The sequence below is a fragment of the Malus domestica genome, chromosome 13, assembly GCF_042453785.1.
Source record: "Malus domestica chromosome 13, GDT2T_hap1".
Classification (NCBI taxonomy): domain Eukaryota; kingdom Viridiplantae; phylum Streptophyta; class Magnoliopsida; order Rosales; family Rosaceae; genus Malus; species Malus domestica.
Genome location: NC_091673.1, coordinates 16,567,215 through 16,590,238, shown reverse-complemented (window position 1 = coordinate 16,590,238; position 23,024 = coordinate 16,567,215). Strand labels below are relative to the sequence as shown.

The following is a 23,024-nucleotide window of genomic DNA, read 5'->3' as shown; positions in this document are numbered from 1 at the left end:
TAAATCGTTCTCGTTATGCCACGTGTCATTTTATAAAAAAACAATTATTTAGCGATGAATTTCGATAAGATTTTTATCCAATGTCATCGTGTTACGTGTCGTTATCTTTTGAGAATCTTTGACGATAGATTTCGATCAGATTTTAACTCGTTCAAAATTGCGCCACGTGTCATTATCCGAAAAGATAATTATTGGAGATAGATTTTGATAAGATTTTTATCCAATACGATCGTGCCACGTGTCATTATCTTTTCAGAATTTTTGAGGATAGATTTCGATCAGATTTTTAACTAATGACAGCATGCCACGTGGCCTTATCTACAATCCAATTCTTTCTGAATCGTCCATATAATCCACCATCCATCCTCACAATCTCACACCAATTTTCTCAACATCTCTATCTCATTATTCATAGTTTCTGCTTCTTCTTTACCAGGAGGCCTAATTGGAAGCACTCCCTTTCCTTTTTGAAGCTTTCTTACCTTGAGGCCTAATTGGATAACGGGTCGACCCCGACGCTTGTTCATGAATGGGCATTTCAGACACTTCTTCTCCATCTTCTTCATCAACATGGGAGTCATGATCGGGTGTAGAGTGTGGAGGGGTGCTGTGTACAAAGGTGCTGTGTAGAGGGATGTTGTTCATGCATACTTCTGGATCAACAAACACAACTTTAAATTTAGGACAATCTTTAACAATATTCCAACATTCCCACCGGGTGAATGATTTGTTTCTTGATTTGATTTTGGCAACATACCATGCTTGTGCTTGAAGTTGCTACAAATAATAATATTGAAATTAGGTCACAAATAAATAATACAAACAAATAATAATAATGAAATTAGGTCACAAATAAATAATGCAAACAAATAATAATAATGAAATTCGGTCACAAATAAATAATGCAAACAAATAATAATAATAATGAAATTAGGTAACAAATAAATAATAATAATGAAATTATTAGGCAACAAATAAATAATACAAACAAATAATAATAATGAAATTAGGTCACAAATAAATAATGCAAACAAATAATAATAATAATGAAATTAGGTAACAAATAAATAATACAAACAAATCATTATAATCAAATTAGGTAACAAAATAATAATACAAACAAATAATTATAATCAAATTAGGTAACAAAATAATAATACAAACAAATAATTATAATATATTCTTACCTCATCCGCATAATTTGCCCCACTTCGAACATTACTACTAGCTTGTGTCAAGGCATCTCTCCACATACTAAAGGAATGGCTAAGTATTTTCCAACGACTGGATATCGATTCTTTGGTTCTTTTCCCACTCATTTGCTCAAGAAATTTGGTATGAATTAAACTCCACATTTCTCGCAACTGCATCTCATTTCCCGTAAGGGAATTATGAGTAACTTCAACTCAGCTAGTGCACAACGCAACATCTTCAAGAAGCGACCAATTCGTACCTGCATCAGTAGTCATTTTGTGGAAAAAAATTGGATTGAAACTTTGAGAGAAAGATAGGAATTTGATTGAAAGTAGTTGAGAAAATATGAATTTGTGGTGTAAGGTAGATGGAGAAGAAGTGGTATTTATAGAAAAGTAAAAACAATTTTTTACAAAAAAATTTCAGATTTTTTACAATTTTTTCGGATTTTTTCCATTTTTTAAAATTTTTTATTCAAATAATTAATCTCTACCTTTGGATTTTAAAAATTTTGAATTCCAACACTCCAGATTGTGCCACGTGTCACAACGGTAACTTTTCTTAATTTCAAAACTATTTTTTCTTTTTTTTTTAATTTATAAAGCAGATTAATATTAACCGTTGATCTCAGATTGAACGGTTGATATAAAATCATCTTTTTTTTTAATTACCGTTGCAAATCGGACGGCTCGTATTAAAGAGCTGTTGGGATCGAACGGACCGTGAGAAGCCACGTGGCTTCCCAACGGTCATTGATTTTTCTGAGGCGCGCGAGCCCGTGCCCTGATTTCCTGTCGGCGACGCGCCCCCACTCGCGAGTGAGGGGCACGCGCCTGACACAAAAAAAATAAAAAAAAAAGGCCCGGACCCAGGCCTAACGTCACGGGCCTCAGGCCACAGGCCTGTCGATTGCCCACCCCCCGGCCCTCGGGCTTCCACCCTCATTCAAGCTCTCCATGGCTGGAGAAGAACCAACCGGGCCTCGGGCCCTTTCCTGGTGCCTGTCCCCCGAGCAAAGAGCAAGGCTGGACTTGCTCTCAGTGAACATATCTCTTATGGGTTCTTCCTTTACCTGCACAAAAAGTCAAAAAATTAAAAACCCACAGAGAAACAATAGCGGGTTAAAAAGAAAAGCAGCAACAATTCAAAAACAAAAGAAAAGGACTGGCAAGAGCGGGAGAAGCAAAGAAAGACAACGTAGAAAGAAAACGACTGCCAAAAGCGGGAGAAGCAAAGAAAAATTCAAGGAGGTGGATTGTCTGCCCTTCCATTTCCATACTCTTTCCCATTTTCATACTCTTTCCATCTTTTTCTGTTACGTCAACATTTTATATTTTTATTATTTTTATAAAAAAATGAATATAAAATATTAACGTGATTTAACCGATCTTTTTCTGTTTTGTGTGATCACGGTTAAGTTACATCAACATTTTATATTTCTACTATTTTTTGTTTTATTATTTTTGTAAAAAAATTAATATAAATGTTGACGTAATTTAATCGTGACCATAAAGAGTATGGAAATGGAAGGGCAAACGATTTACCTCCAAAATATAAAGGAAAACGTAAGAAAGAAGAAGAAAAGTAGAGTTACTACCTTCGGGCGATGACTGACATGTGGCCGGATATAAATTTTTATTGTTTGTTGTGCCACAAATCATGTGGCCCTGTTTTAATCACATTTTTTTTTTATCTTCCCACCAGATATACATGCATTTAAAAAATTAAGAAGGTATAAAATTTTTATCCTTTGTCGTGCCACAAACCATGTGGCCCGGTTTTAATAACAGTTTTTTAATATATTTTTTTTGTCTTCCTACCAGCAATACATAGACTTAAAAATTAAGAAAAGACCTACAGATGAAGGAACGGATGAATACAAAGGACAAATTCGGAATTTGACTGTACAAAAAAACAAACAACAAAGCATGGGAGTGAGAAGAAAGAAAGGGCATTTCCGTCCTTTTACTGTTCATGAACAGCGAAAAACAGTACCAGCCAAACTGAGTTTTAGTATAGATAAATTTATTGATCAGGCTTGCCAGATCCCCACCAACTAATGAAATGATATGGAGTGACTTTTACAACAAAGTAAAAGTCTAGGCTAGGTTGCATGTCAACTATTGTCTGCAGGAAGGAAATGGAACAGTATACCTGCAGGGGTTCTCGACTACTATTATATATAGAGCTAGTCTTGCCTTCATGACAAACAAACAAAGCAAGAGGCAAAAAGAAGCATCCCAATAACATTTGGTAGACATGGGAATGAGCAAGGTTCTTGTGGTAGGTTGTACTGGGTACGTAGGACGAAGGATTGTTAAGGCAAGCCTAGCCCTAGGTCACCCAACCTATGTCCTTCAAAGGCCAGAGATTGGCCTTGATATTGAGAAGCTGCAGATGCTCTTGTCCTTCAAAAAGCAAGGGGCTCACCTTGTGGAGGGCTCCTTTTCTGATCTCCAAAGCCTTGTTCGTGCTGTCAAGCTTGTCGACGTTGTCATTTGTACCATGTCCGGGGTGCATTTTAGGAGTCACAACATTTTGTTGCAGCTCAAGCTTGTTCAAGCTATCAAGGAAGCCGGAAATGTTAAGGTATGTGTATATTTTTTCCATCTTCAGTCATCAATTAGTTACTGGATTAGTAGTATTTATTTGTCCACTTTGAATAAAAAAGAACAGTGCAATTTAATTATCAAATGACATGGTAACTACGATATATGACCTCATAGTTTTGAAATTAACAAATAAAAGTTCAGAACGAACACAAATATACATGAAAAAATCACCGCACCAAAAGTTTGGATTTTTAAAAAGTAGGATTTGATTGGATGTTTCATAGCACACGTCACACAGCATGCAGGAGTTACAAGTCTAGAGTAAAACCACACAAGTTGTGTGCTGTGTTAACATGAATGGTGAACGAAGAAATTCACAATTTTAGGTCAACAGCTTTATGTTCTTGGGTGTATTATCCGCACGCATCTATTTTTATTTTTCACATACTTTTTGTTAAATTCTGTCATCTGATATTCTTTAATTCATCCAATTCGACAGCCAAAAATTAGAAAAGTGTGTGAGAAGTAAAAAGGGTGTGGATGCACCCATGCTGTTTCCCTTTAATAAAGGTTCTTCCTTACTGAGGAGCACTAGACCTGACATTTGTGTCGTGTTTTTCGTGTTCGTGTCATTTTCGTCATATACTCGATATCTTAATGAGTCGTATCGTGTAACGCCTGTTAAAGTAAAAGGGTAATATGACTCAACCCGAAATCGACTCATTAATATTACCAGGTAATATGATCGGACCTGTTAAAGAAAATATATTTTATATCAATAAATAATGAAAATGAAAACATAATTTGATCCATAAAATGGAATACATAATAATATTGTCACATAAATATTACTTCAAAACATTAAAAAAAAAAATTTGCCTTCACATTTTTAGATTTGGACATTAATGATTATGAATTTAATTTATGTTGGACTCCCTTAAAAATACCATTCACGAGCATTTGCATATTTTATTTACATAATTTCACAATTGTAAATTAATTATTATAATTTTTTTATTGTGTTTTGTATTTGTAAATTACTTGATAATTTTATTTTTAATGTGTATTGTATTTTTTTAATCTCACTACTTTCTTATAGTATACTATAAAAATAGATAAATAAATAAAATTTAATTTTTTTAAAATTTATATAGAATAATATTACAATAATACATACTTAATATATGTATATATACATATATACGTTTTTTAGTAGTTAAAAAACAACCATGAAAATAATTTTTTTCTTAACATGTCATACGGGTTACTCACGTTTCACCCTCGTGTAAACCAGTTAAGGACCTGTTATTAGTCGTTATCGTGTGACCCGATAATGACTCGATTATTTATCGTGTTGGTCCGAAACTTGTTATTTTTGTATCGTTTACATATCGTGATAACGGATCGTGTAAGAAATTACCAGATCTAAAGAGAACCCATTTATTTTAATTAAGAATAAGCTTTTAATGAGCATTTTGGTTTTAGGTGAAATTGGGCAAAAGATCAATATCATGTAGCCGGTTATTTACTATTTAATAGTGATTATATGATATGGGAAGAGATTCTCTCCGGATCTCTCCCACCAAAGTCATCAATTCCATTAATTCGAACATTTGAAATTTGATCCAATGATAAAATTATTATAACTATTAAAGGGGCTCCCTATTTGTAACCGTTAGATCAAATTTCAAGGGTCCGAATGAATGAATTGGGTGGATTTGGAGGGAGAGATCCAGAGAGGATCTCTTCCCATATGATATATGGTGTTACTCTTTGTTTATTATAATGAGAAATGTTAAGAAGAGTTTTTCAAAAAGTGGAATTCTCTAGGTATTCTCCACAACCTCATGTTTTGGCGCAATCTTGTGTCAACATTATAAAATAGTGTGCCAAAAACATGAGTTGGCAGAGAGTATCTTTATAGCATTTCTCTAATATCATAAACCATTTAGGATCTTCCTCTTCAACTCACTACATCGGGATCAACATCCTTCCCTTAGTATAGATGAGTCTAAAATATCATTTATAATAGAAAAGAAATCATATTGTTATTGTAGGGGTGTTGAATTATGTACTTTTCTCTTCCCCTTCCCTTGATTTTCTGTGCAGCGTTTCTTGCCATCAGAGTTCGGTCTAGACCCAGCACGTATGGGACATGCACTTGAACCGGGAAGAGTCACATTTGATGAGAAAATGGTAGTGAGAAAGGCAATACAAGATGCTAAAATCCCCTTCACTTATGTATGTGGTGCTGCCTTTGGGGGTTATTTTGCGGGTAACCTTTCGCAGATGGGGACCGTCCTTCCTCCAAGGGAGAAAGTGCTTATTTATGGAGATGGTAACTCTAAAGGTACACATGTTTCTACATTAATTACTATGTTTGTTTGGTTTAATTTAAACGACGCGCGTAGAACTAATCATTTTTGTTGATGATCTTCATGTTTTGTGCAGTCACTCTTATGGATGAAGATGACATCGCAACATACACGATCAAGACGATAGATGATCCACGAACATTGAACAAAACATTGTACCTTCGTCCACCTGAAAACGTACTCTCTCAGAAGCAATTGGTCGAGATGTGGGAGAACCTTCTCGGAAAGAAACTAGAAAGGATCACCATTTCTAAACAAGACTTTCTTGCTTCTATGAAAGGTATTTAATCATTTGAAATCGGTTGTGTTCAAGAAAATTACTAACATATATTCATTAGTAAATTAATGGCTTTAGGTTACCCCCAGTTAACTGCATTTATATATATGTGCTTAATCATGTCGATCAATCAACTCCATGTCGATTAATTACGGATTAACTGACACCAATTAGTGCTAAGAATTTAGATTTTAACTCTCAAATTGTGTGATGTACAAAATCCATTGTTTAAAATCTAACATAAGCTTTAAGCTTAAATTTCACACCTTAAAGTAGGCAACCATGTAATCATATAGAAAACTCCAAAAAAAAAAATGATAGAAACAAATTAAAGTGGGGTACTTTCAGTTCTCAAATTATAGGATGTTAATCTGTAGCTACGGGGATCAATCAACATTCATATATAGCTACTTGTGGTTAGTCAGCATTAGAGAGTTACATATCTTATCTAGTTTGATTTTGATCTCGATCTGAAATATTATTCTTCAGGTATGGACTATGCAGGCCAGGTAGGAGTGGGGCATTTTTACCACATTTTCTATGAAGGCGATCTGACAAACTTTGAAGTCGAGGGAGAAGGAGTAGAAGAAGCTTCAAAGCTTTACCCAGAAGTGAAATATACACGCATGGATGAATACTTAAAATTATATGCATGAAATCAATCCAATGTATTTAATAATAGTTTCTCCAAAAATTATATGCTGTACTGTAATCCATCTATGCACTTTTGTGCGTGTTACACAACATAGTAGTGTGTATGTTCAATCAATACAAGCGTGGCAAAGGTTTGCTAAACATTGCAAATATGTAAAATGACAAGTCCATCTTCGAGTATCTATCCTCGGTCATTCTCCTTGCCAACCCTTGATATTCAGCCGAGCATCTCCATGGACTCTTAGATTGATATAGTCTCGTCACTCACAAAAAATGTAATGTTACATTATCCTAAAATATCCTCAAAATTTTTATGGCAAAACTTAAAAGTTAAAGGACCGCAAAAGCGCAAGCCGCACCAACATGACTGTTGTAATCTCTTTCTTCCGCAACTTGATGCACATCAACTGTTGCAGTCGAAAGTGATCCGACTGATCATTGAAACACTCAGATTACGTGCGGAGAGTAAACGGGACGTATCTGGTTCAGGGTTTGGCCCGCTTAGATCATCTTTAATGGTTGGGTTAAAAGTTAAATATTTTAGTCCGAAAAATTTAGTTTTTATGAAGGAATACGATTATGTACCCTCCTCTTCCCATCATCTTCCATCTCCTCTTCTCGTATTCTTTATTAAGTTTATTTTGTTTTTCTCTTTCTATAAAAAATTAATGTACCTTAATTATCATTACTGTTTAAATAAGAGGGAAGAGACGGAAAGTAAAAAAGAGGGGTGAAAATCCTACTTTCTTGTGGAATGGTGTTCCCTCGCATTTATAGGGCTTCTGTGTAAAGTGGGTTTGTAAATTGGGTTTCTACATTGGGCCATGACATATGGTGGTGCTGTGACTTTAGTCTAGTGCACAATATCAAAAAGTAGGCAATAGTTATTGTGTGATAAAGGAGGGATTTTTTTTAGTGTATTTCGGAAGACAAGCAATACATCATCTATCATAATATAAATGGAAAGACATTTAAAAATAGGGCTAAAACCTCATACCATAAAGAGTGTGGCTAAAACCTCAGACCATGAAGAGAGGGAATTAAGTGACGAATGCGATCCAGGCCACTGGCAAGTAAGCGGATGAAGAAACTATCAACTTCCTCACACCTAGCAACTAGGTAGCGTGATGAAGGGGAGGGATTTTTTAGTGTGCTTGGAACACAGGATACATACACTGTATGTCATTATACAGGTGGAGGGACACTTGGAAAAAAAAAAAAACTTTCTTCCATTTATATAATAACATATGTCGTACCATCCTGTGTTCCGGACATATTGAAAAATTTCTCAATGAAGGGAATGACTAAATTGCAAGCACCACTAGCAGGGCGCCAAATGTACGCAAACTACCTCAAACTCCCACTTACGTTATTCATTCGCTGATTTTAAATTTTTTTTAATAGTTCGGACTACTCAGTAGTACGAAAAATGAATAATCAAAATAAAATTAAAGAAATTCTATTTTCTTTTCATTTTTCAATGGATAAAAAGCCCGACTACTCAGTAGTCCGAACTACTAAAGACAAGCCTTGGGCACTATTTCAGGCTCTGAGCCATCATTTTCCCGGGCAAACTTGTCATTTTATTTAAGCTTTTGCAAAAATAATGAGCACTGCCTCTTCATTAAAATCAGGTTAAAAGCCATTTGGTCTTCGCTTAGGTGAAAACTCCGTGCTTATGAACAAGCACAAATACAAATCAAATTACGCACCCTTTAGCAAGCTGATGTAAAATCAAGCCCAAACAGAAGCAAACAAGAACTTGCGTTACGGCCAGCTCTAATGATGTGCAAGTGATGTCCCCGCACAGGACCTCCAAAGCAGAAGGGCCTTTGATTTTTCAATTTTTTTAAATTTGCAACTTTTAGGGACTCTAATTCACTTTCACACACAGGACCCCGAGATTACTAATTATATAAAAGAATACGTTGTCAATCCGGGTTATGTGTAATCCACACGCAAGAGAGAATTTAAGAGGTAGTCACTTATCATAGAATACCAAACCAAAAACATTATTTTTCCTTTATTAAATTTTAATTTTAATTTTCAAAGAAAGCCGTTCCAACATGCAAATACAATATATTAAAACTGTATATTTCAACGGGATTCTTAATTATTTGCATGCTCCTGAACAAGATCTACACAGTATGAATAGATTCCATTGTGATCGAAAGTTAGCTCAACAGCTTACCACAAAGTCAGAAGAACGGTCAAATGGTGTGCCTTATACCGATTAACAGCCAGAATATGATCATCTAACCTTCATCAGTTCAACGTATTTGATTTAAAGTAAAACGATACCAACTTGGAGGAAATATTCTACCCAAGTTCTAGACTTCCAGGTACAATATACCAACACCATCTAGAGCAATAGTTATGTCATAATTTAATATATGTAGGGACAGTATCGTACATTTATTTTAAACTTGTGGCCTATCATAGGACAGTATACGTATATTTAGGTGGCCAATATTATTATTATTTTTTTTAAAATTCAAGTCCAACTTAATATATGTAAACCATATATTAGCAAACTCTCTTTTCCAATCCAAAGAGGATAAAAGACCAAATTAATCCTGCCAACAAAACTTAAAAAATAGCCTGCTTCAGTTGTAATTTCGCTAGGAATATGTAGGGGTACCTGTAAGAACACATAATACAATATATAATTAAAGCGTAGTGAATTTGGGGTTTGCTTTAGGAACCATAGTGTGAGTAGCTTCGGGACTACGAAAGGATGTCAACGGTGCAAAGAAAAGAAGTAAATTATTGAATCGTTAATGCAAAAAAGTGAACTTCAGGCCAATTATTTTTAGATTATTGTCAAATTATTGGACTGCTGGTCATTTTAATTAATCCAATAGATCGAAATCATTTGAATTTGATCGTGGAAGAAAAATAAAGACGTTTGAGTCATATTAGTTAAGGTTGCTTCGGGCCAACCAATTGCGAAAATATAGTCTAGTATGGCTTTTAACCTAAAGCACCCCAAAAAAATTTGGATGTGCCTGAGAAGCGGGGGTACTAAAAATTGGCATTTGGGTTGAAAGATATCACAATCCGACAAGGATTTGCTGGCTACCAGTACACGGCCCTGCATCAAAGTTGCAAGCCTTGGGTTCTCAGGGCACATGCTGCAGAGTAGTGGGTAGAGGCTTAGGACAAAGATCATTGAGCTTCAAGCCCAACGAGATCAGGGCCTACGCCTTGGCTGTCACGCCTCGACCCATGAATAAAGACTATTCACGAGTTAGGGTGTGAGCCATATCTTAACTATAGAAATAAATTCTACAACCAAGATATGGTGGAAAAAATTAAATTAAATTACAACGATTATAAAATACATCATATAACAAATCTTTCATAATAAAAGCTTGAGTGTATCACATATAATTTATTGAATACGCAGCGGAAATAGAATATTAGTATACAAAATTTAATTCATAACAAAAGTACCAACTAAAATAATAATAGAAATGAGTAGTCCTTGCCAATTCATAATATGTATGCAATGAGATGCATGGAACATATGCAAATAAGATGGATGAATGTACTCACTCCCTTCTAATCCCGTCAATACATACCTAAGGCACCCAAGCCTGCACGTCCCATCCCATGCTTATACCACTTGGCTCCAAGTACGTTAGAATATGAGTTAACTCCCGTTCATCCCTTAAACCCAATTTTTGTAATTAAACTCTCAGTTTCCGCTTTATTAAACAGACACTTCACCCAACACCAAAATGTATATTCAAGCCATGCACCATATGCCTGACATATACAAGATTTCATTATTTTTAATTCAAGGCAACTTCAGCCCTTGAATATCATCACAACTTAGACACTTTACACAAGTGAGCACTTGACACAACACAACTCTTTTTCTTGCTTTGCAATGCATATGTATATGTCATGTTCACATAGATATCAATACTCATACTTTATCTTACAAACCTGCAATTTCAACATAAATCAAATTGATTAGTAACAAGAGTAGTATAACAAAATAATAATTTATAATCCATCATATAAAATGTTGCTCGTTGACCGCTCCATATATATTTTCCAACGTCTTGTCCATCTTGGTTGGGCAACCTGTTTTTATTTAAAAAAGAATAGACATCCATGTTAGAGAAAATAATTGTTAGAGTGAAATATATGTCTCAAAGGCCACAAGGCATGGAATCATTTTTCTAGCTTTTCCCTTTCCAAACATCATCATTTATTTTTATTGTTTCAAGTTCTTTTCTTCCCTTTCGTTCTCTTTCTTCTTTCACCACATCCTCTTCCTCTTCTTTAATATAGCTGAAATTCTCAACCACACATCAGCTGTTTGAACTGGGATACAAGTCAGCACATAGATTAGATTGTCTTGGTTTTTGTATATGTTATAGAGGAGATGATAAGGAACAACTTTTGTGAAGGAAATGTTTCGATTGGAGCTACTAAAAGTGGGGTTTTGGTACTCATAATGTGGCTGTCCAGTTTTCCGTGGAATTAGAAACATAAGTTGGTATTTCAAACATATTGGAATATTGCACCGTTGGATTTTCCTGAAATTTTGATATGTCATGGTAGAAAGACAGACAAACAATTCTCATGAAGAAAATACTATGATATAATCTATGGATGATGGTGTTTTGGTCTGATAAATAGGCTGGACGAATTCCTAGTTTTTGGATATCTTTCTTTTGATAGATGAAAATGATGGTAGTTTGATGGAGAGATTTGTTGAGTAAGATCTCATGTATTTTTCTGGGATTTGTCTCCCACTTTTTCTACATCATTCTCAAGGGAAAATAAATGGATATTTTCTATGGTTTGGTGGAAGTGCTTCTTATGGAAAATGATCTCAAAATGTAAACAACACAAGATTTAAGTGGTTCACCAATTTGGCTACATCCACTAGGGTTGTGTTTTCATTGTATTTCACTATATGTGGTAGACTTACAAATACAATGAAAGATGACTTTAAGCCCTAAGAACATGTAAAAGAAAATAGGAAGGTAATATGAAGGGAAGAATGACTTTTTGTTGGAGTTGTTTTTTTTCTTGCTTTTTTTCTTCTTCTTCCTCTCTCTTTTCGTCTTCCTCTTTCCTCTCCCTTTTCTTCTTCTTCTTTTCTCTATCTTTTCCTCTTCTTCTTTTCTCTATATCCTTCCGTTGTTTCTTTCCTCCTTCCTTTATGTAAATTGCATGACATCATCTTGTCCAAAGAATCTCCACAAGTGTGCCAATGGAAAGAAAGCAAGTGTTGTGCTAATTATTACCATGAAATGTGTTCCAATGAAAACACACCAAATGTTAGCGTAATCATCACAATGAAATGTGGTCCAATGACAAAATAACAAATGTGAAGCTAATCATGAACTAAGGAATAATATGCAAGATGTTCCTTGCATCCAAAGGCCACGTCCAAATAATTTGGGGGATCAATCCTCACCAAACATTTAACTCTTAGATTCCTAATGAATACAAACTTGCCAACTTCACATTTAGAGTGGTGAGTAATCACCAAATCATTAACTCCTAATGTTACAAACTCTCCACCTCAACCTATCTAGAGTAGTGACTAACTCCTCATCTTTATTCTCTAATGGTTGCCCAAAACATCACTTAGCCTTTGTGAGAACAATAAAGCCAAACTCATCATAATCACCTTCTCCAATTCAAACTAAAAATATCTCTAATTACATATGAACATGAAATACTACTAGCTAGTTTTTGAAATAATTTGTAGCACAAAGGATTTTACAATGAAACTATTTTACATATCGAAAGTAGGTTCTTGCATAAAATAAATTTAATAAAATCATTACGTGAAATAATAATTATCCACACACACACACATATAATATGTAATAATATTTTTTTAAATACGGGGTATTACATCGGCCTTGGTAGTCTCGTGTGTAGCAATAGTTTAGAGAGCAGCAACGCGGCTGGGCTGCAAGCCAGCCAGCGTGGCTCGGCACAGCTTCGAGCCGCAGCTTCGACACAAATTTCCTAGATTTTTTTTTTTCAATTCTAGCATTTGAAAAAACCCAAAATTGCTTCTATTTACTTTTGTTTCTTTGACTCACAAATTCTACATAGCAAATTTATAATTGCGTTATGCATGAACATATATATATTGACAAATATATGAAATATACAATATATATATATATATATGTATATATATATATATAAGAAGGTAAATATAAATGTACAGGTTCATGCATCATGGTCGTTGAAAATATCAAACAGGGATTTTAGGAGAACCTAATTGGTAAAAAACAATTGAGCTTTTGAATTTGTAGTTGACCTATTTAACTGAAAAACTAAAGGGCAGAGAGAGAGAGTGGAGGTGCAGCGACAAGAGAGAGGAGAGAGTTTACATTTTAAGGTGTATTTTTCTTACATCATTGTGCTTTTATTTATAGTAGTAGCGAACGTAAATTTTTAGTCCAATAGGATTACAATAATATCTAAGGTTATGATATGATAGAATCACACAAGCATATCCCAACATATAATAGGATTTACACAAACACATTCCTAAATCATTAGGACTGCTGCACATCTTAATTTTTATAATTTTTTTTTAAATCATGATAGAATATGTTCGACTTCCTAAAAACTTTTATAAACTCCCTTAAAGTTCTAATTGGATTTTGATCAAATCTTTTAAAATTCAGATTAAATGCCCTTAGTTTTCTAAACTCCATGTAAATCCTTTCCTTTTAAATCCTTTAAAATAGAAATTGAATACACACCTTAAAAATTTAAGAAACACCAAACTATAATACGTTGAATATTACGGTCCACTGAAACCTGGAGGTTTTATGATTTACTAGCCTCTCCGCATGCGCTAACGCGCATGCAAGAGGCATTTTTATAATTACGGACGCTGCATGCCCCTAAAAATTATATGTTAGGTGGGAGGGCCGTCAAAAGTTCCAAAACATTGAGATGATATTAGTAAGAAATTAAATGAAGGCCACCAAGAGCATTCGTATTTATACTCCGTCCAGAAAGTTCGGTAATTCGCAATGTTAAAAGGAACATGGCATTTTTACCATTCATTCTTACTGCACGCATGTATACTTTCAATGTTTTGTGTGTAGCTATTGTATAATTATGCTTCATTTTTCGCTATAGTATAGGGAATAGGGTTCAGTCATTAAACATTGTATATCATCAACATCATCATGTGCAGCAAAACGCAAAAATACTTTTTTTTTATCAGCGCCCCCATCTCTCTAATCTGACAAAATAGGAAGAAAAAAAGAAAAAACTATATAAAAGAATGTAGAAAAGTCAAAAACTGCTTGACAAAAGGCAATCATCTTTACTCATCAACTTATCACAAATTTGTGCAGTATTTGATTCTTCAAGTATTTTTAGGCTCTCCCCTATATATAACTTTTTCCATCCGCATGTAGTTTGTACTTAATTTAATTCCTAACTACATTTGATATATATGATTTAGCAATAATACAATTGGAATTTATATACTTGCAATGCCTAGTTTCTCGACATATATATTTGGCTCTCTCTAATCCTAACCGCAGTCGCGTTTTGAAGTTCTATAATTTTAAAGTAAGTTCAGTTATAGTGCTTAAGTTCAAATACAAAGCAAGATGAAAAGCAAAATCTCCACAAACTCATTAATCTCTAAAATATCAAAACGTCCCAAAGCAATATAACAACCAATCATGTTCCCATACCCATGCCTACTCTGTCCAGCTTTTTTTTTTCTATGAACAAAGATTGTCCTTACGCCTCTCAATTTGAAAGCAAAATCTGCATATTTTTGTGTACCTACAGACAAAAATCAACAGAATACTAGTTAAATGGTGACTTGATGACTGAAATGAAATACTTTATATCTCAAACCAAGGGTAAGGGAATTATCAAATGAAAAGAGTTAAATTAAATAAGACATTTCGACAAAAAAAAAAAAAAGAAAAAAAGGAAAAAACTAAATCAGACATTGTTCTCAATTTATTAGCAAAGCTATGACTTGTAGGAGGGCAAAGAAGTCAATTTCAGTACTAAAAGCAATAACACATACAATTAATCTATTTTATAATGAATCTGTTCTATACAAATTCAGAGTTTAGGCGTTTTTTCCTAACAACACACCCAAAATATGAGTTTTTAATAGATCCAATTTATTTCATACATAATCGTGGTAGGGTTATTGAGTTCCTCACTTCCTGTTTTCTTCAACAATAAATACGGAACTCAACCTAAGAGCTCACATATGCACATTCAATCACTCAAACATAATTATAAGAGAAGATTTTTCACATGAAATTAAAATGATGTCGCATACTTGAATAATTCTCGCCATTGACCTGCAACGCTACAAAAGATAAAAAGATAGAGAAGCCAAAACTCAAGGCATAGATGAAAACTACAGTAAAACTAAATAAACACATAAAACAGAGAGAAAATAATATTGTCCCATTGTATATCCATAAACTCTTCATTAGCCAAATTGTTTGAGAAATCAGACAAAAATAAGCCAAAATAGAAAGAATCAAATCTTAAGAGACAGAATATATAAAACCTCAATTTGAAAACGGCCTTCACGAACTGGCCGTAGGAAAGGGATAAAATTTCATAAGAAAGGAGAAGCTAGGCGGCGAGGTTTCAATGCAAGCAACCCCTTATCTGCCAACCCCAAGAGAGTCTAAAAATGAAGAAACCTAATTTGTTATTGTTATTTGGGGGGGGGGGGGGGGGGGTGAAGACTTTGATTCCATCACTTTGACTTGAGGATATCCTTAAAAGTCCTGTGAAGAAAAATAAAAAAAATGAAAGCCTAACCTATGAAATGATTTCTTTGATAAGATAAGGGAAGAAAAACCTGCAGAAAACAAAAACCACAATCAAACCACTACAATTAACGTGCAAAATTTTCAATAATCCTGTGAAGGAAACATAGGGATATTCTTGGCATTTTGGAATGTTTCACCAAACTGGGACTCTGCCTTTATATATAGATAACACAACCACTTATAATTCTTAATCAATTATAGGATTTATATATTGCTTTGGTCTACCCAGTTTGAAATTAGGTCTGTATTTTTGTCAATATTTTCAGGCTTGCCAGATCCCCACCAACTAATGAAATGATATGGAGTGACTTTTACAACAGCGTAAAAGTCTAGGCTAGCTTGCATGTCAACTATTGTATGCAGGAAGGAAATGGAACAGTATACCTGCAGGGGTTCTCGACTACTATTATATATAGAGCTAGTCTTGCCTTCATGACAAACAAACAAAGCAAGAGGCAAAAAGAAGCATCCCAATAACATTTGGTAGACATGGGAAAGAGCAAGGTTCTTGTGGTAGGTTGTACTGGGTACGTGGGACGAAGGATTGTTAAGGCAAGCCTAGCCCTAGGTCACCCAACCTATGTCCTTCAAAGGCCAGAGATTGGCCTTGATATTGAGAAGCTGCAGATGCTCTTGTCCTTCAAAAAGCAAGGGGCTCACCTTGTGGAGGGCTCCTTTTCTGATCTCCAAAGCCTTGTTCGTGCTGTCAAGCTTGTCGACGTTGTCATTTGTACCATGTCCGGGGTGCATTTTAGGAGTCACAACATTTTGTTGCAGCTCAAGCTTGTTCAAGCTATCAAGGAAGCCGGAAATGTTAAGGTATGTGTATATTATTTCCATCTTCAGTCATCAATTAGTTACTGGCTTAGTAGTATTTATTTCTCCACTTTGTATAAAAAAGAACAGTGCAACTTTAATTAGGGTAAATCGCCAAAATGGTCCCTGAGATTTGCATAACTTATCACTTTGGTCCCTGCGATTCCAAATCGATAAAAGTGGTCCCTGAGATTGTCCACCATCCATCATTTTGGTCATTCCGTTAAAAACTCTGTTAAGTGTCCCGGAGCTCTTGGCAGGAAGTTTGGGCAATTTTCAAAGCTTCGTAACTCAATCGTTTGTTAACCAAATTAGACCCATAACATATCAAAATGAAGATTGGAAAGTGTAGAATAAGACTATACCTATTTTAAAGCCCAATTGTTGCCGGAGATGGCCAGAAAATAGCCTCAAAGTTGACTGGTCCGAGTGAAAACTTGAAAACTCGTCGGAAACTGGGTAAACTTTAAACGTTTATAACTTCTTCAATACTCAACGAAATCAAGTGATTCAAAAATGAAAATCATACTTCTCAACGAGATGAAGATAATTGTACCTTTTTAGATGGCTAAATTGTCTTGGTTTGGCCGGAAAATGGCTCGAAAGTGGCTAACTCGAGACCAAGACAACTACTTTCGAGCGGTTTTCCGGCCAAACCACGGCAAGTTAGCCGTCAAAAAGGTACCTTTCTCTTTGTCTCGTCGAGAAGTATGATTTTCGTTTTTGAATCACTTGATTTTGTTAAGTATTGAAGAAGTTATGAACGTTTAAAGTTTACCCAGTTTCCAGCGAGTTTTCAAGTTTTCACTCGGATCAGTCAACTTTGAGACTATTTTCCGGCAACTATTTGACGATTTACCCCTTTAATTATCAAATGACATGGTAACTACGATATATGACCTCATAGTTTTGAAATTAACAAATAAAAGTTCAGAACGAACACAAATATATATGAAAAAAAATCACCGCACCAAAAGTTTGGATTTAAAAAAGTAGGATTTGATTGGATGTTTCATTGCACAAGTCACACAGCATGCAGGAGTTACAAGTCTAGAGTAAATCACATAAGTCGTGTGCTGTGTTCAACATGAATGGTGAACGAAGAAATTCACAATTTTAGGTCAACAGCTTTATGTTCTTGGGGTGTGTTATCCGCACACATCATTTTTTACTTCTTACATACTTCTTGTTAAATTCTATCATCTAATATTCTTCAATTCATCCAATTCGACGGCAAAAAATTAGAAAAATATGTGAGAAGTAAAAAGGGTGCATGGATACACCCATGTTCTTTCCCTTTAATAAAGGTCCTTCCTTACTGAGGAGAACTAGATCTAACATTTGTGTTGTATTTTCCGTGTTCGTGTCATTTTTGTGACATACTCGATATCTTAATGAGTCGTATCGTGTAACACTCGTTAAAGTAAATGGGTAATATGACCTACACGAAATCGACTCATTAATATTATTAGGTAATATGACTGGACCTGTTAAAGAAAATATATTTTATATCAATAAATAATGAAAATGAAAACATAATTTGATCCAAAAAATGGAAAACATAATAATAAATTAGTATATGCATACCACATTGTCACATAAATCAAAACATTAAAAAAAAATATTTGCCTTTCACATTTTTAGATTTGTACATTAATGATAATGAATTTAATTTATTTTGGACTCCCTTAAAAATACTATTCACGAGCATTTGCATATTTTTTTTCACATTTTTTCGCAATTGTAAATTAATTATTATAAATTTTTTTATTGTGTTTTGTATTTTTAAATTACTTGATAATTTTATTTTTAATATGTATTGTAATTTTTTTAATCTCACTATTTTCTTATAGTATACTATAAAAATAAATAAATAAATAAAATTTAATTTTTTTAAAATTTATATAGAATAATATTACAATAATACATACTTAATATATATACATATATAAGTTTTTTTAGTAGTTTAAAAACAATCATCAAAATAATTTTTTTCTTAACGTGTCAAACGGGTTACTCACATGTCACCCTCGTGTAAACTAGTTAAGGGCCCGTTATTAGTCGTTATCATGTGACTCGATAATGACCAATTATTTATCGTGTTGACCTGAAACTCATTATTTTTGTATCGTTTACATATCGTGATAACGAATTGTGTAAGAAATTACCAGGTCTAAAGAGAACCCATTTATTTTCATTAAGAATAGGCTTTTAATGAGCATTTTGGTGTTAGGTGAAATTGGGCAAAAGATCAATATCATGTAGCCGGTTATTTATTATTCATTAGTGATTATATGATATGGGAAGAGATTCTCTCCGGATCTCTCCCATCAAAGCCACCAATTCCATTAATTCGGACCCTTGAAATTTGATCAAATGACTAAAATTATTATAACTTTTGAAGGGGCTCCCTGTTTGTAACCGATGGATCAAATGTCAAGGGTCCGGATGAATGGATTGGGTGGATTTGATGGGATAGATCCGGATAGGATCTCTTCCCATACGATATATGGTGTTACTCTTTGTTTATTATAATGAGAAATGTTAAGAAGAGTTTTTCAAAAAGTGGCACTCTCTAGGTATTCTCCGCCACCTCATGTTTTGGCACAATCTTGTGTCAACATTATAAAATACTGTGTAAAAAAACATGAGTTGGCAGAGAGTCTTCTTAGCATTTCTCTAATATCATAAACCATATTGATAATGCAAATGGTGGGTTGCCCTGGTGACTAGGATCTCCCTCTTCAACTCACTACGTCGGGATCAACATCCTCCCCTTAGTGTTGAAAGTGTAAAATATCGCTTGTAATAGAAAAGAAATCATATTGTTATTGTAGGGGTGTTGAATTATGTACTTTTCTCTTCCCCTTCCCTTGATTTTCTGTGCAGCGTTTCTTGCCATCAGAGTTCGGTCTCGACCCAGCACGTATGGGACATGCACTTGAACCAGGAAGAGTCACATTTGATGAGAAAATGGTAGTGAGAAAGGCAATACAAGATGCTAAAATCCCCTTCACTTATGTATGTGGTGCTGCTTTTGGGGGTTATTTTGCGGGCAACCTTTCGCAGATGGGGACTGTCCTTCCTCCAAGGGAGAAGGTGCTTATTTATGGAGATGGTAACTCTAAAGGTACACACATGTTTCTACATTAATTACTATATTTGTTTGGTTTAATTTAAACGACGCGTGGAGAACTAATCGTTTTTGTTGATGATCTTCATGTTTTGTGCAGTCACTCTTATGGATGAAGAGGACATCGCAACATACACGATCAAGACGATAGATGATCCACGAACATTGAACAAAACATTGTACCTTCGTCCACCTGAAAACGTACTCTCGCAGAAGCAATTGGTCGAGATGTGGGAGAACCTTCTCGGAAAGAAACTAGAAAAGATCACCATTTCTAAACAAGACTTTCTTGCTTCTATGAAAGGTATTTAATCATTTGAAATCAGTTGTGTTCAAGAAAATTACTAACATATATTCATTAGTAAATTAATGGCTCTAGGTTACCCCCAGTTAACTGCATTTATATATATGTGGTTAATCCTGTCGATCAATCAACTCCTTGTCGATCAATTACGGATTAACTGACATCAATTAGTGCTAAGAATTCAGATTTTAACTCTCGGATTGTGTGATGTACAAAATCCATTGTTTAAAATCTAACATAAGCTTTAAGCTTAAATTTCACACCTTAAAGTAGGCAACCATGTAATCATATAGAAAACTCAAAAAAAAAAAAAAAAATGATAGAAACAAATTAAAGTGGGGTACTTTCAGTTCTCAAATTATAGGATGTTAATATGTCGCTACGGGGATCAATCAACATTTATATATAGCTACTTGTGGTTAGTCAGCATTAGAGAGTTACACATCTTATCTAGTTTGATTTTGATCTCAATCTGAAATATTATAATTCAGGTATGGACTATGCAGGCCAGGTAGGAGTGGGGCATTTTTACCACATTTTCTATGAAGGCAATCTGACAAACTTTGAAATCGAGGGAGAAGGAGTAGAAGAAGCTTCAAAGCTTTACTCAGAAGTGAAATATACACGCATGGATGAATACTTAAAATTATATGCATGAAATCAATCTAATGTATTTAATAATAGTTTCTCCTAAAATTATATGTTGTACTGTAATCCATCCATGCACTTTTGTGCGTGTTACACAACATAGTAGTGTATGTGCAATCAATACGAGCGTGGCATATATACTGCTAGTGATAAGGAACCTTACTATATGTGTGTCTCTGTGTGTGTTATATGTAATAGAGTAAGGGCTGAGTGAGAAATCGGAAGGCAATAGCCAGTCCTACACAAAGGTTGTATTGTTGCACCAAAGCCATAATATATCAAATATTACAAACATTTCAGTAATATATATCAGATAGAACATTACTTGCATTATTTGTCTTATTACTTTTATTGGGTACAAATACATCAAGTTTGCCAATCTGTAGAAAGAAGACTGCAAAATCACCATGTCCCTACTTCTTTCCTTCAAGATAAAATACTTTCTCAACACACCTTCTCTCTGAAACCCTACCTTCTCAAGCATCCTTCGTGAATTGTGATCCCGCATTGTCCACGTCAACAAGAGCTTCAAGTCTATCCAAATGTGGCCACTCTTTGAATATAGCATCAGCCACCAATTTCACAGCCTGGGTCGCAATTCCCTTGCCCCAGTACTTGGACCCCAAAACGTATCCAAGTTCACCTCTGCACCGATTATTGCCCGAGAAAGGGGTCACAGAAATGGAACCGATTGGCATGTTGTCAAGGCAGATTGCCCTTAACCAAGGGTGTGGGATGACTATAAGATATATTCTGAAATCACAACAACAAGATATTAGGATCACGAATAAATCAAATCAATATAAAATAGAGGTTGACTAATTATATTAAACTTATATGTAGAATACGGAACACATGGTTATGAAGATGAAGCCATTGATCCTTACAACAAAGTAGAAGTAGTCTTCTACTTCCAGTACCTCTCAATGAACTTTACTATCGAAATAGACTTGTAGTTTTCGTGAGTTTCATTTGGTATGGAAGCAAGGACTGCTCCTTGGTTATATAGCTAGGGTTTCAACCAATTCCTCCCTATTATCGGAAAGGATATCAACCCAAATCATATCTAATCAATTAGAGTCCCTTCATGACTCTTATTCCTTGTATTTACTTAATAAAGGTCCATAATTGATTGCATGTAATTAGGACTCTAATATGTTTATTTCCTTAAAGCACCAAGAGTCCTAGAGATTTCATTAACTTGATTGCCAAGTCAACTATTCCCTCAATTATTCTGAGCATAATTCATTGCCATTCATGATTTTACATTCTCCCACTTGAAAGTCAATGAGAATACCTCAATGAGATAAATAAATATGGTGATCACTTGAGCCCACTAAAGTATGTAATCATACATTTCAAGTAACTTGTCACTTTGAGACTAAATGTAGAACAAAGGAAAACAAGGCACACATTGGACAGTTCCTTGCACTCCCTGATTACATGTACACTTAACTCAAAGCACTATGTTACTAACAAAGTCATGATATCAAGAGCTAATAGTCAAAACATTAGCTCACAATAGTTGAACTGAAAATATGAAAATATATTTCACTACAAAAGTAGTTCACAAAAGAACTCAACAAGGTTGGTAACAAAATCCAACTTTTCTGTCAATTTAGAATATAATAAGAGAATAAGTAAAATACGACATACTGTTTACAAAATCAGGACCTCTTATTAAAACTTATGAACAAAATTTATACAAAATTTACTCTTAAAGTATCAGCTACTAACACTTCAATTTTTTAACACAAAATGTAATCTCTTACTCCCACTGATTAATAGAGACAAAATTATATATAGATATTATTACTCCCACTGATTAAGGGAGTATAAAAAAAAACTTTGTAAATGTCTACAAAATGAAACAGATACCTTTCAAATACTCCCATTAGCAAAACGTTAGTCATGGGATCTAGAACATAAAATTTGTGAGCTCAACATATTTATGCTAGATATTTGTAGGGAAGTGACTCTTGCGATTGAAAAACTATACAAAATCATTTGGTCAGTTTTGTTCATCTTGTGGAGCCAAAAATAATCACAAGGCGACACGTGGATTTTTGGACAAAAAAGGACAAAAATACCCTGAGGTACAACGGGATTCCTATGCGCGAGCAGCGGACAGTCATCTCTCAGCCAAGTCAAAAGTGCCCAAAAAGGTAACAATTCAAAAACCATCTCATCAAATCCCTCTTATAAGGTAATTCCCAAAACCTACCTCATTCCATATATAT

At 34.5% G+C, this 23,024-nt stretch overlaps 2 protein-coding genes, 1 long non-coding RNA gene and 1 pseudogene across 4 annotated transcripts; 2 read left to right on the top strand and 2 right to left on the bottom strand.

The window, feature by feature from the left end:
* The first annotated feature begins 3,261 nt into the window (after nucleotides 1–3,261).
* LOC103453140 (isoflavone reductase homolog) lies at nucleotides 3,262–7,193 on the top strand. The gene is made up of 4 exons (XM_008392690.4): nucleotides 3,262–3,783; nucleotides 5,856–6,096; nucleotides 6,198–6,401; nucleotides 6,888–7,193. Exons 1-4 carry the CDS (start codon nucleotides 3,454–3,456, stop codon nucleotides 7,052–7,054), a joined length of 942 nt encoding a protein of 313 aa, XP_008390912.2. The 5' UTR covers nucleotides 3,262–3,453; the 3' UTR covers nucleotides 7,055–7,193.
* Nucleotides 7,194–14,629: 7,436 nt separating this feature from the next.
* Nucleotides 14,630–15,782, bottom strand: LOC114820454 (uncharacterized). The gene is made up of 2 exons (XR_003767824.2): nucleotides 15,613–15,782; nucleotides 14,630–14,858 (listed from the first exon to the last, which is right to left on the bottom strand). It is a non-coding gene; the product is annotated as an uncharacterized lncRNA (long non-coding RNA).
* Nucleotides 15,783–16,312: 530 nt separating this feature from the next.
* LOC103453142 (isoflavone reductase homolog) lies at nucleotides 16,313–21,114 on the top strand. 2 transcript variants are annotated; one of them, XM_070810828.1, is made up of 4 exons: nucleotides 16,313–16,702; nucleotides 19,589–19,829; nucleotides 19,933–20,136; nucleotides 20,643–21,114. In XM_070810828.1, exons 1-4 carry the CDS (start codon nucleotides 16,373–16,375, stop codon nucleotides 20,792–20,794), a joined length of 927 nt encoding a protein of 308 aa, XP_070666929.1. In that variant the 5' UTR covers nucleotides 16,313–16,372; the 3' UTR covers nucleotides 20,795–21,114. The 2 variants fall into 2 exon arrangements, with proteins under 2 accessions (XP_070666929.1, XP_008390914.3); XM_008392692.4 differs by having other exon boundaries at nucleotides 20,628–21,114.
* Nucleotides 21,023–22,697, bottom strand: LOC103453208 (uncharacterized; annotated as a pseudogene).
* Nucleotides 22,698–23,024: the final 327 nt, after the last annotated feature.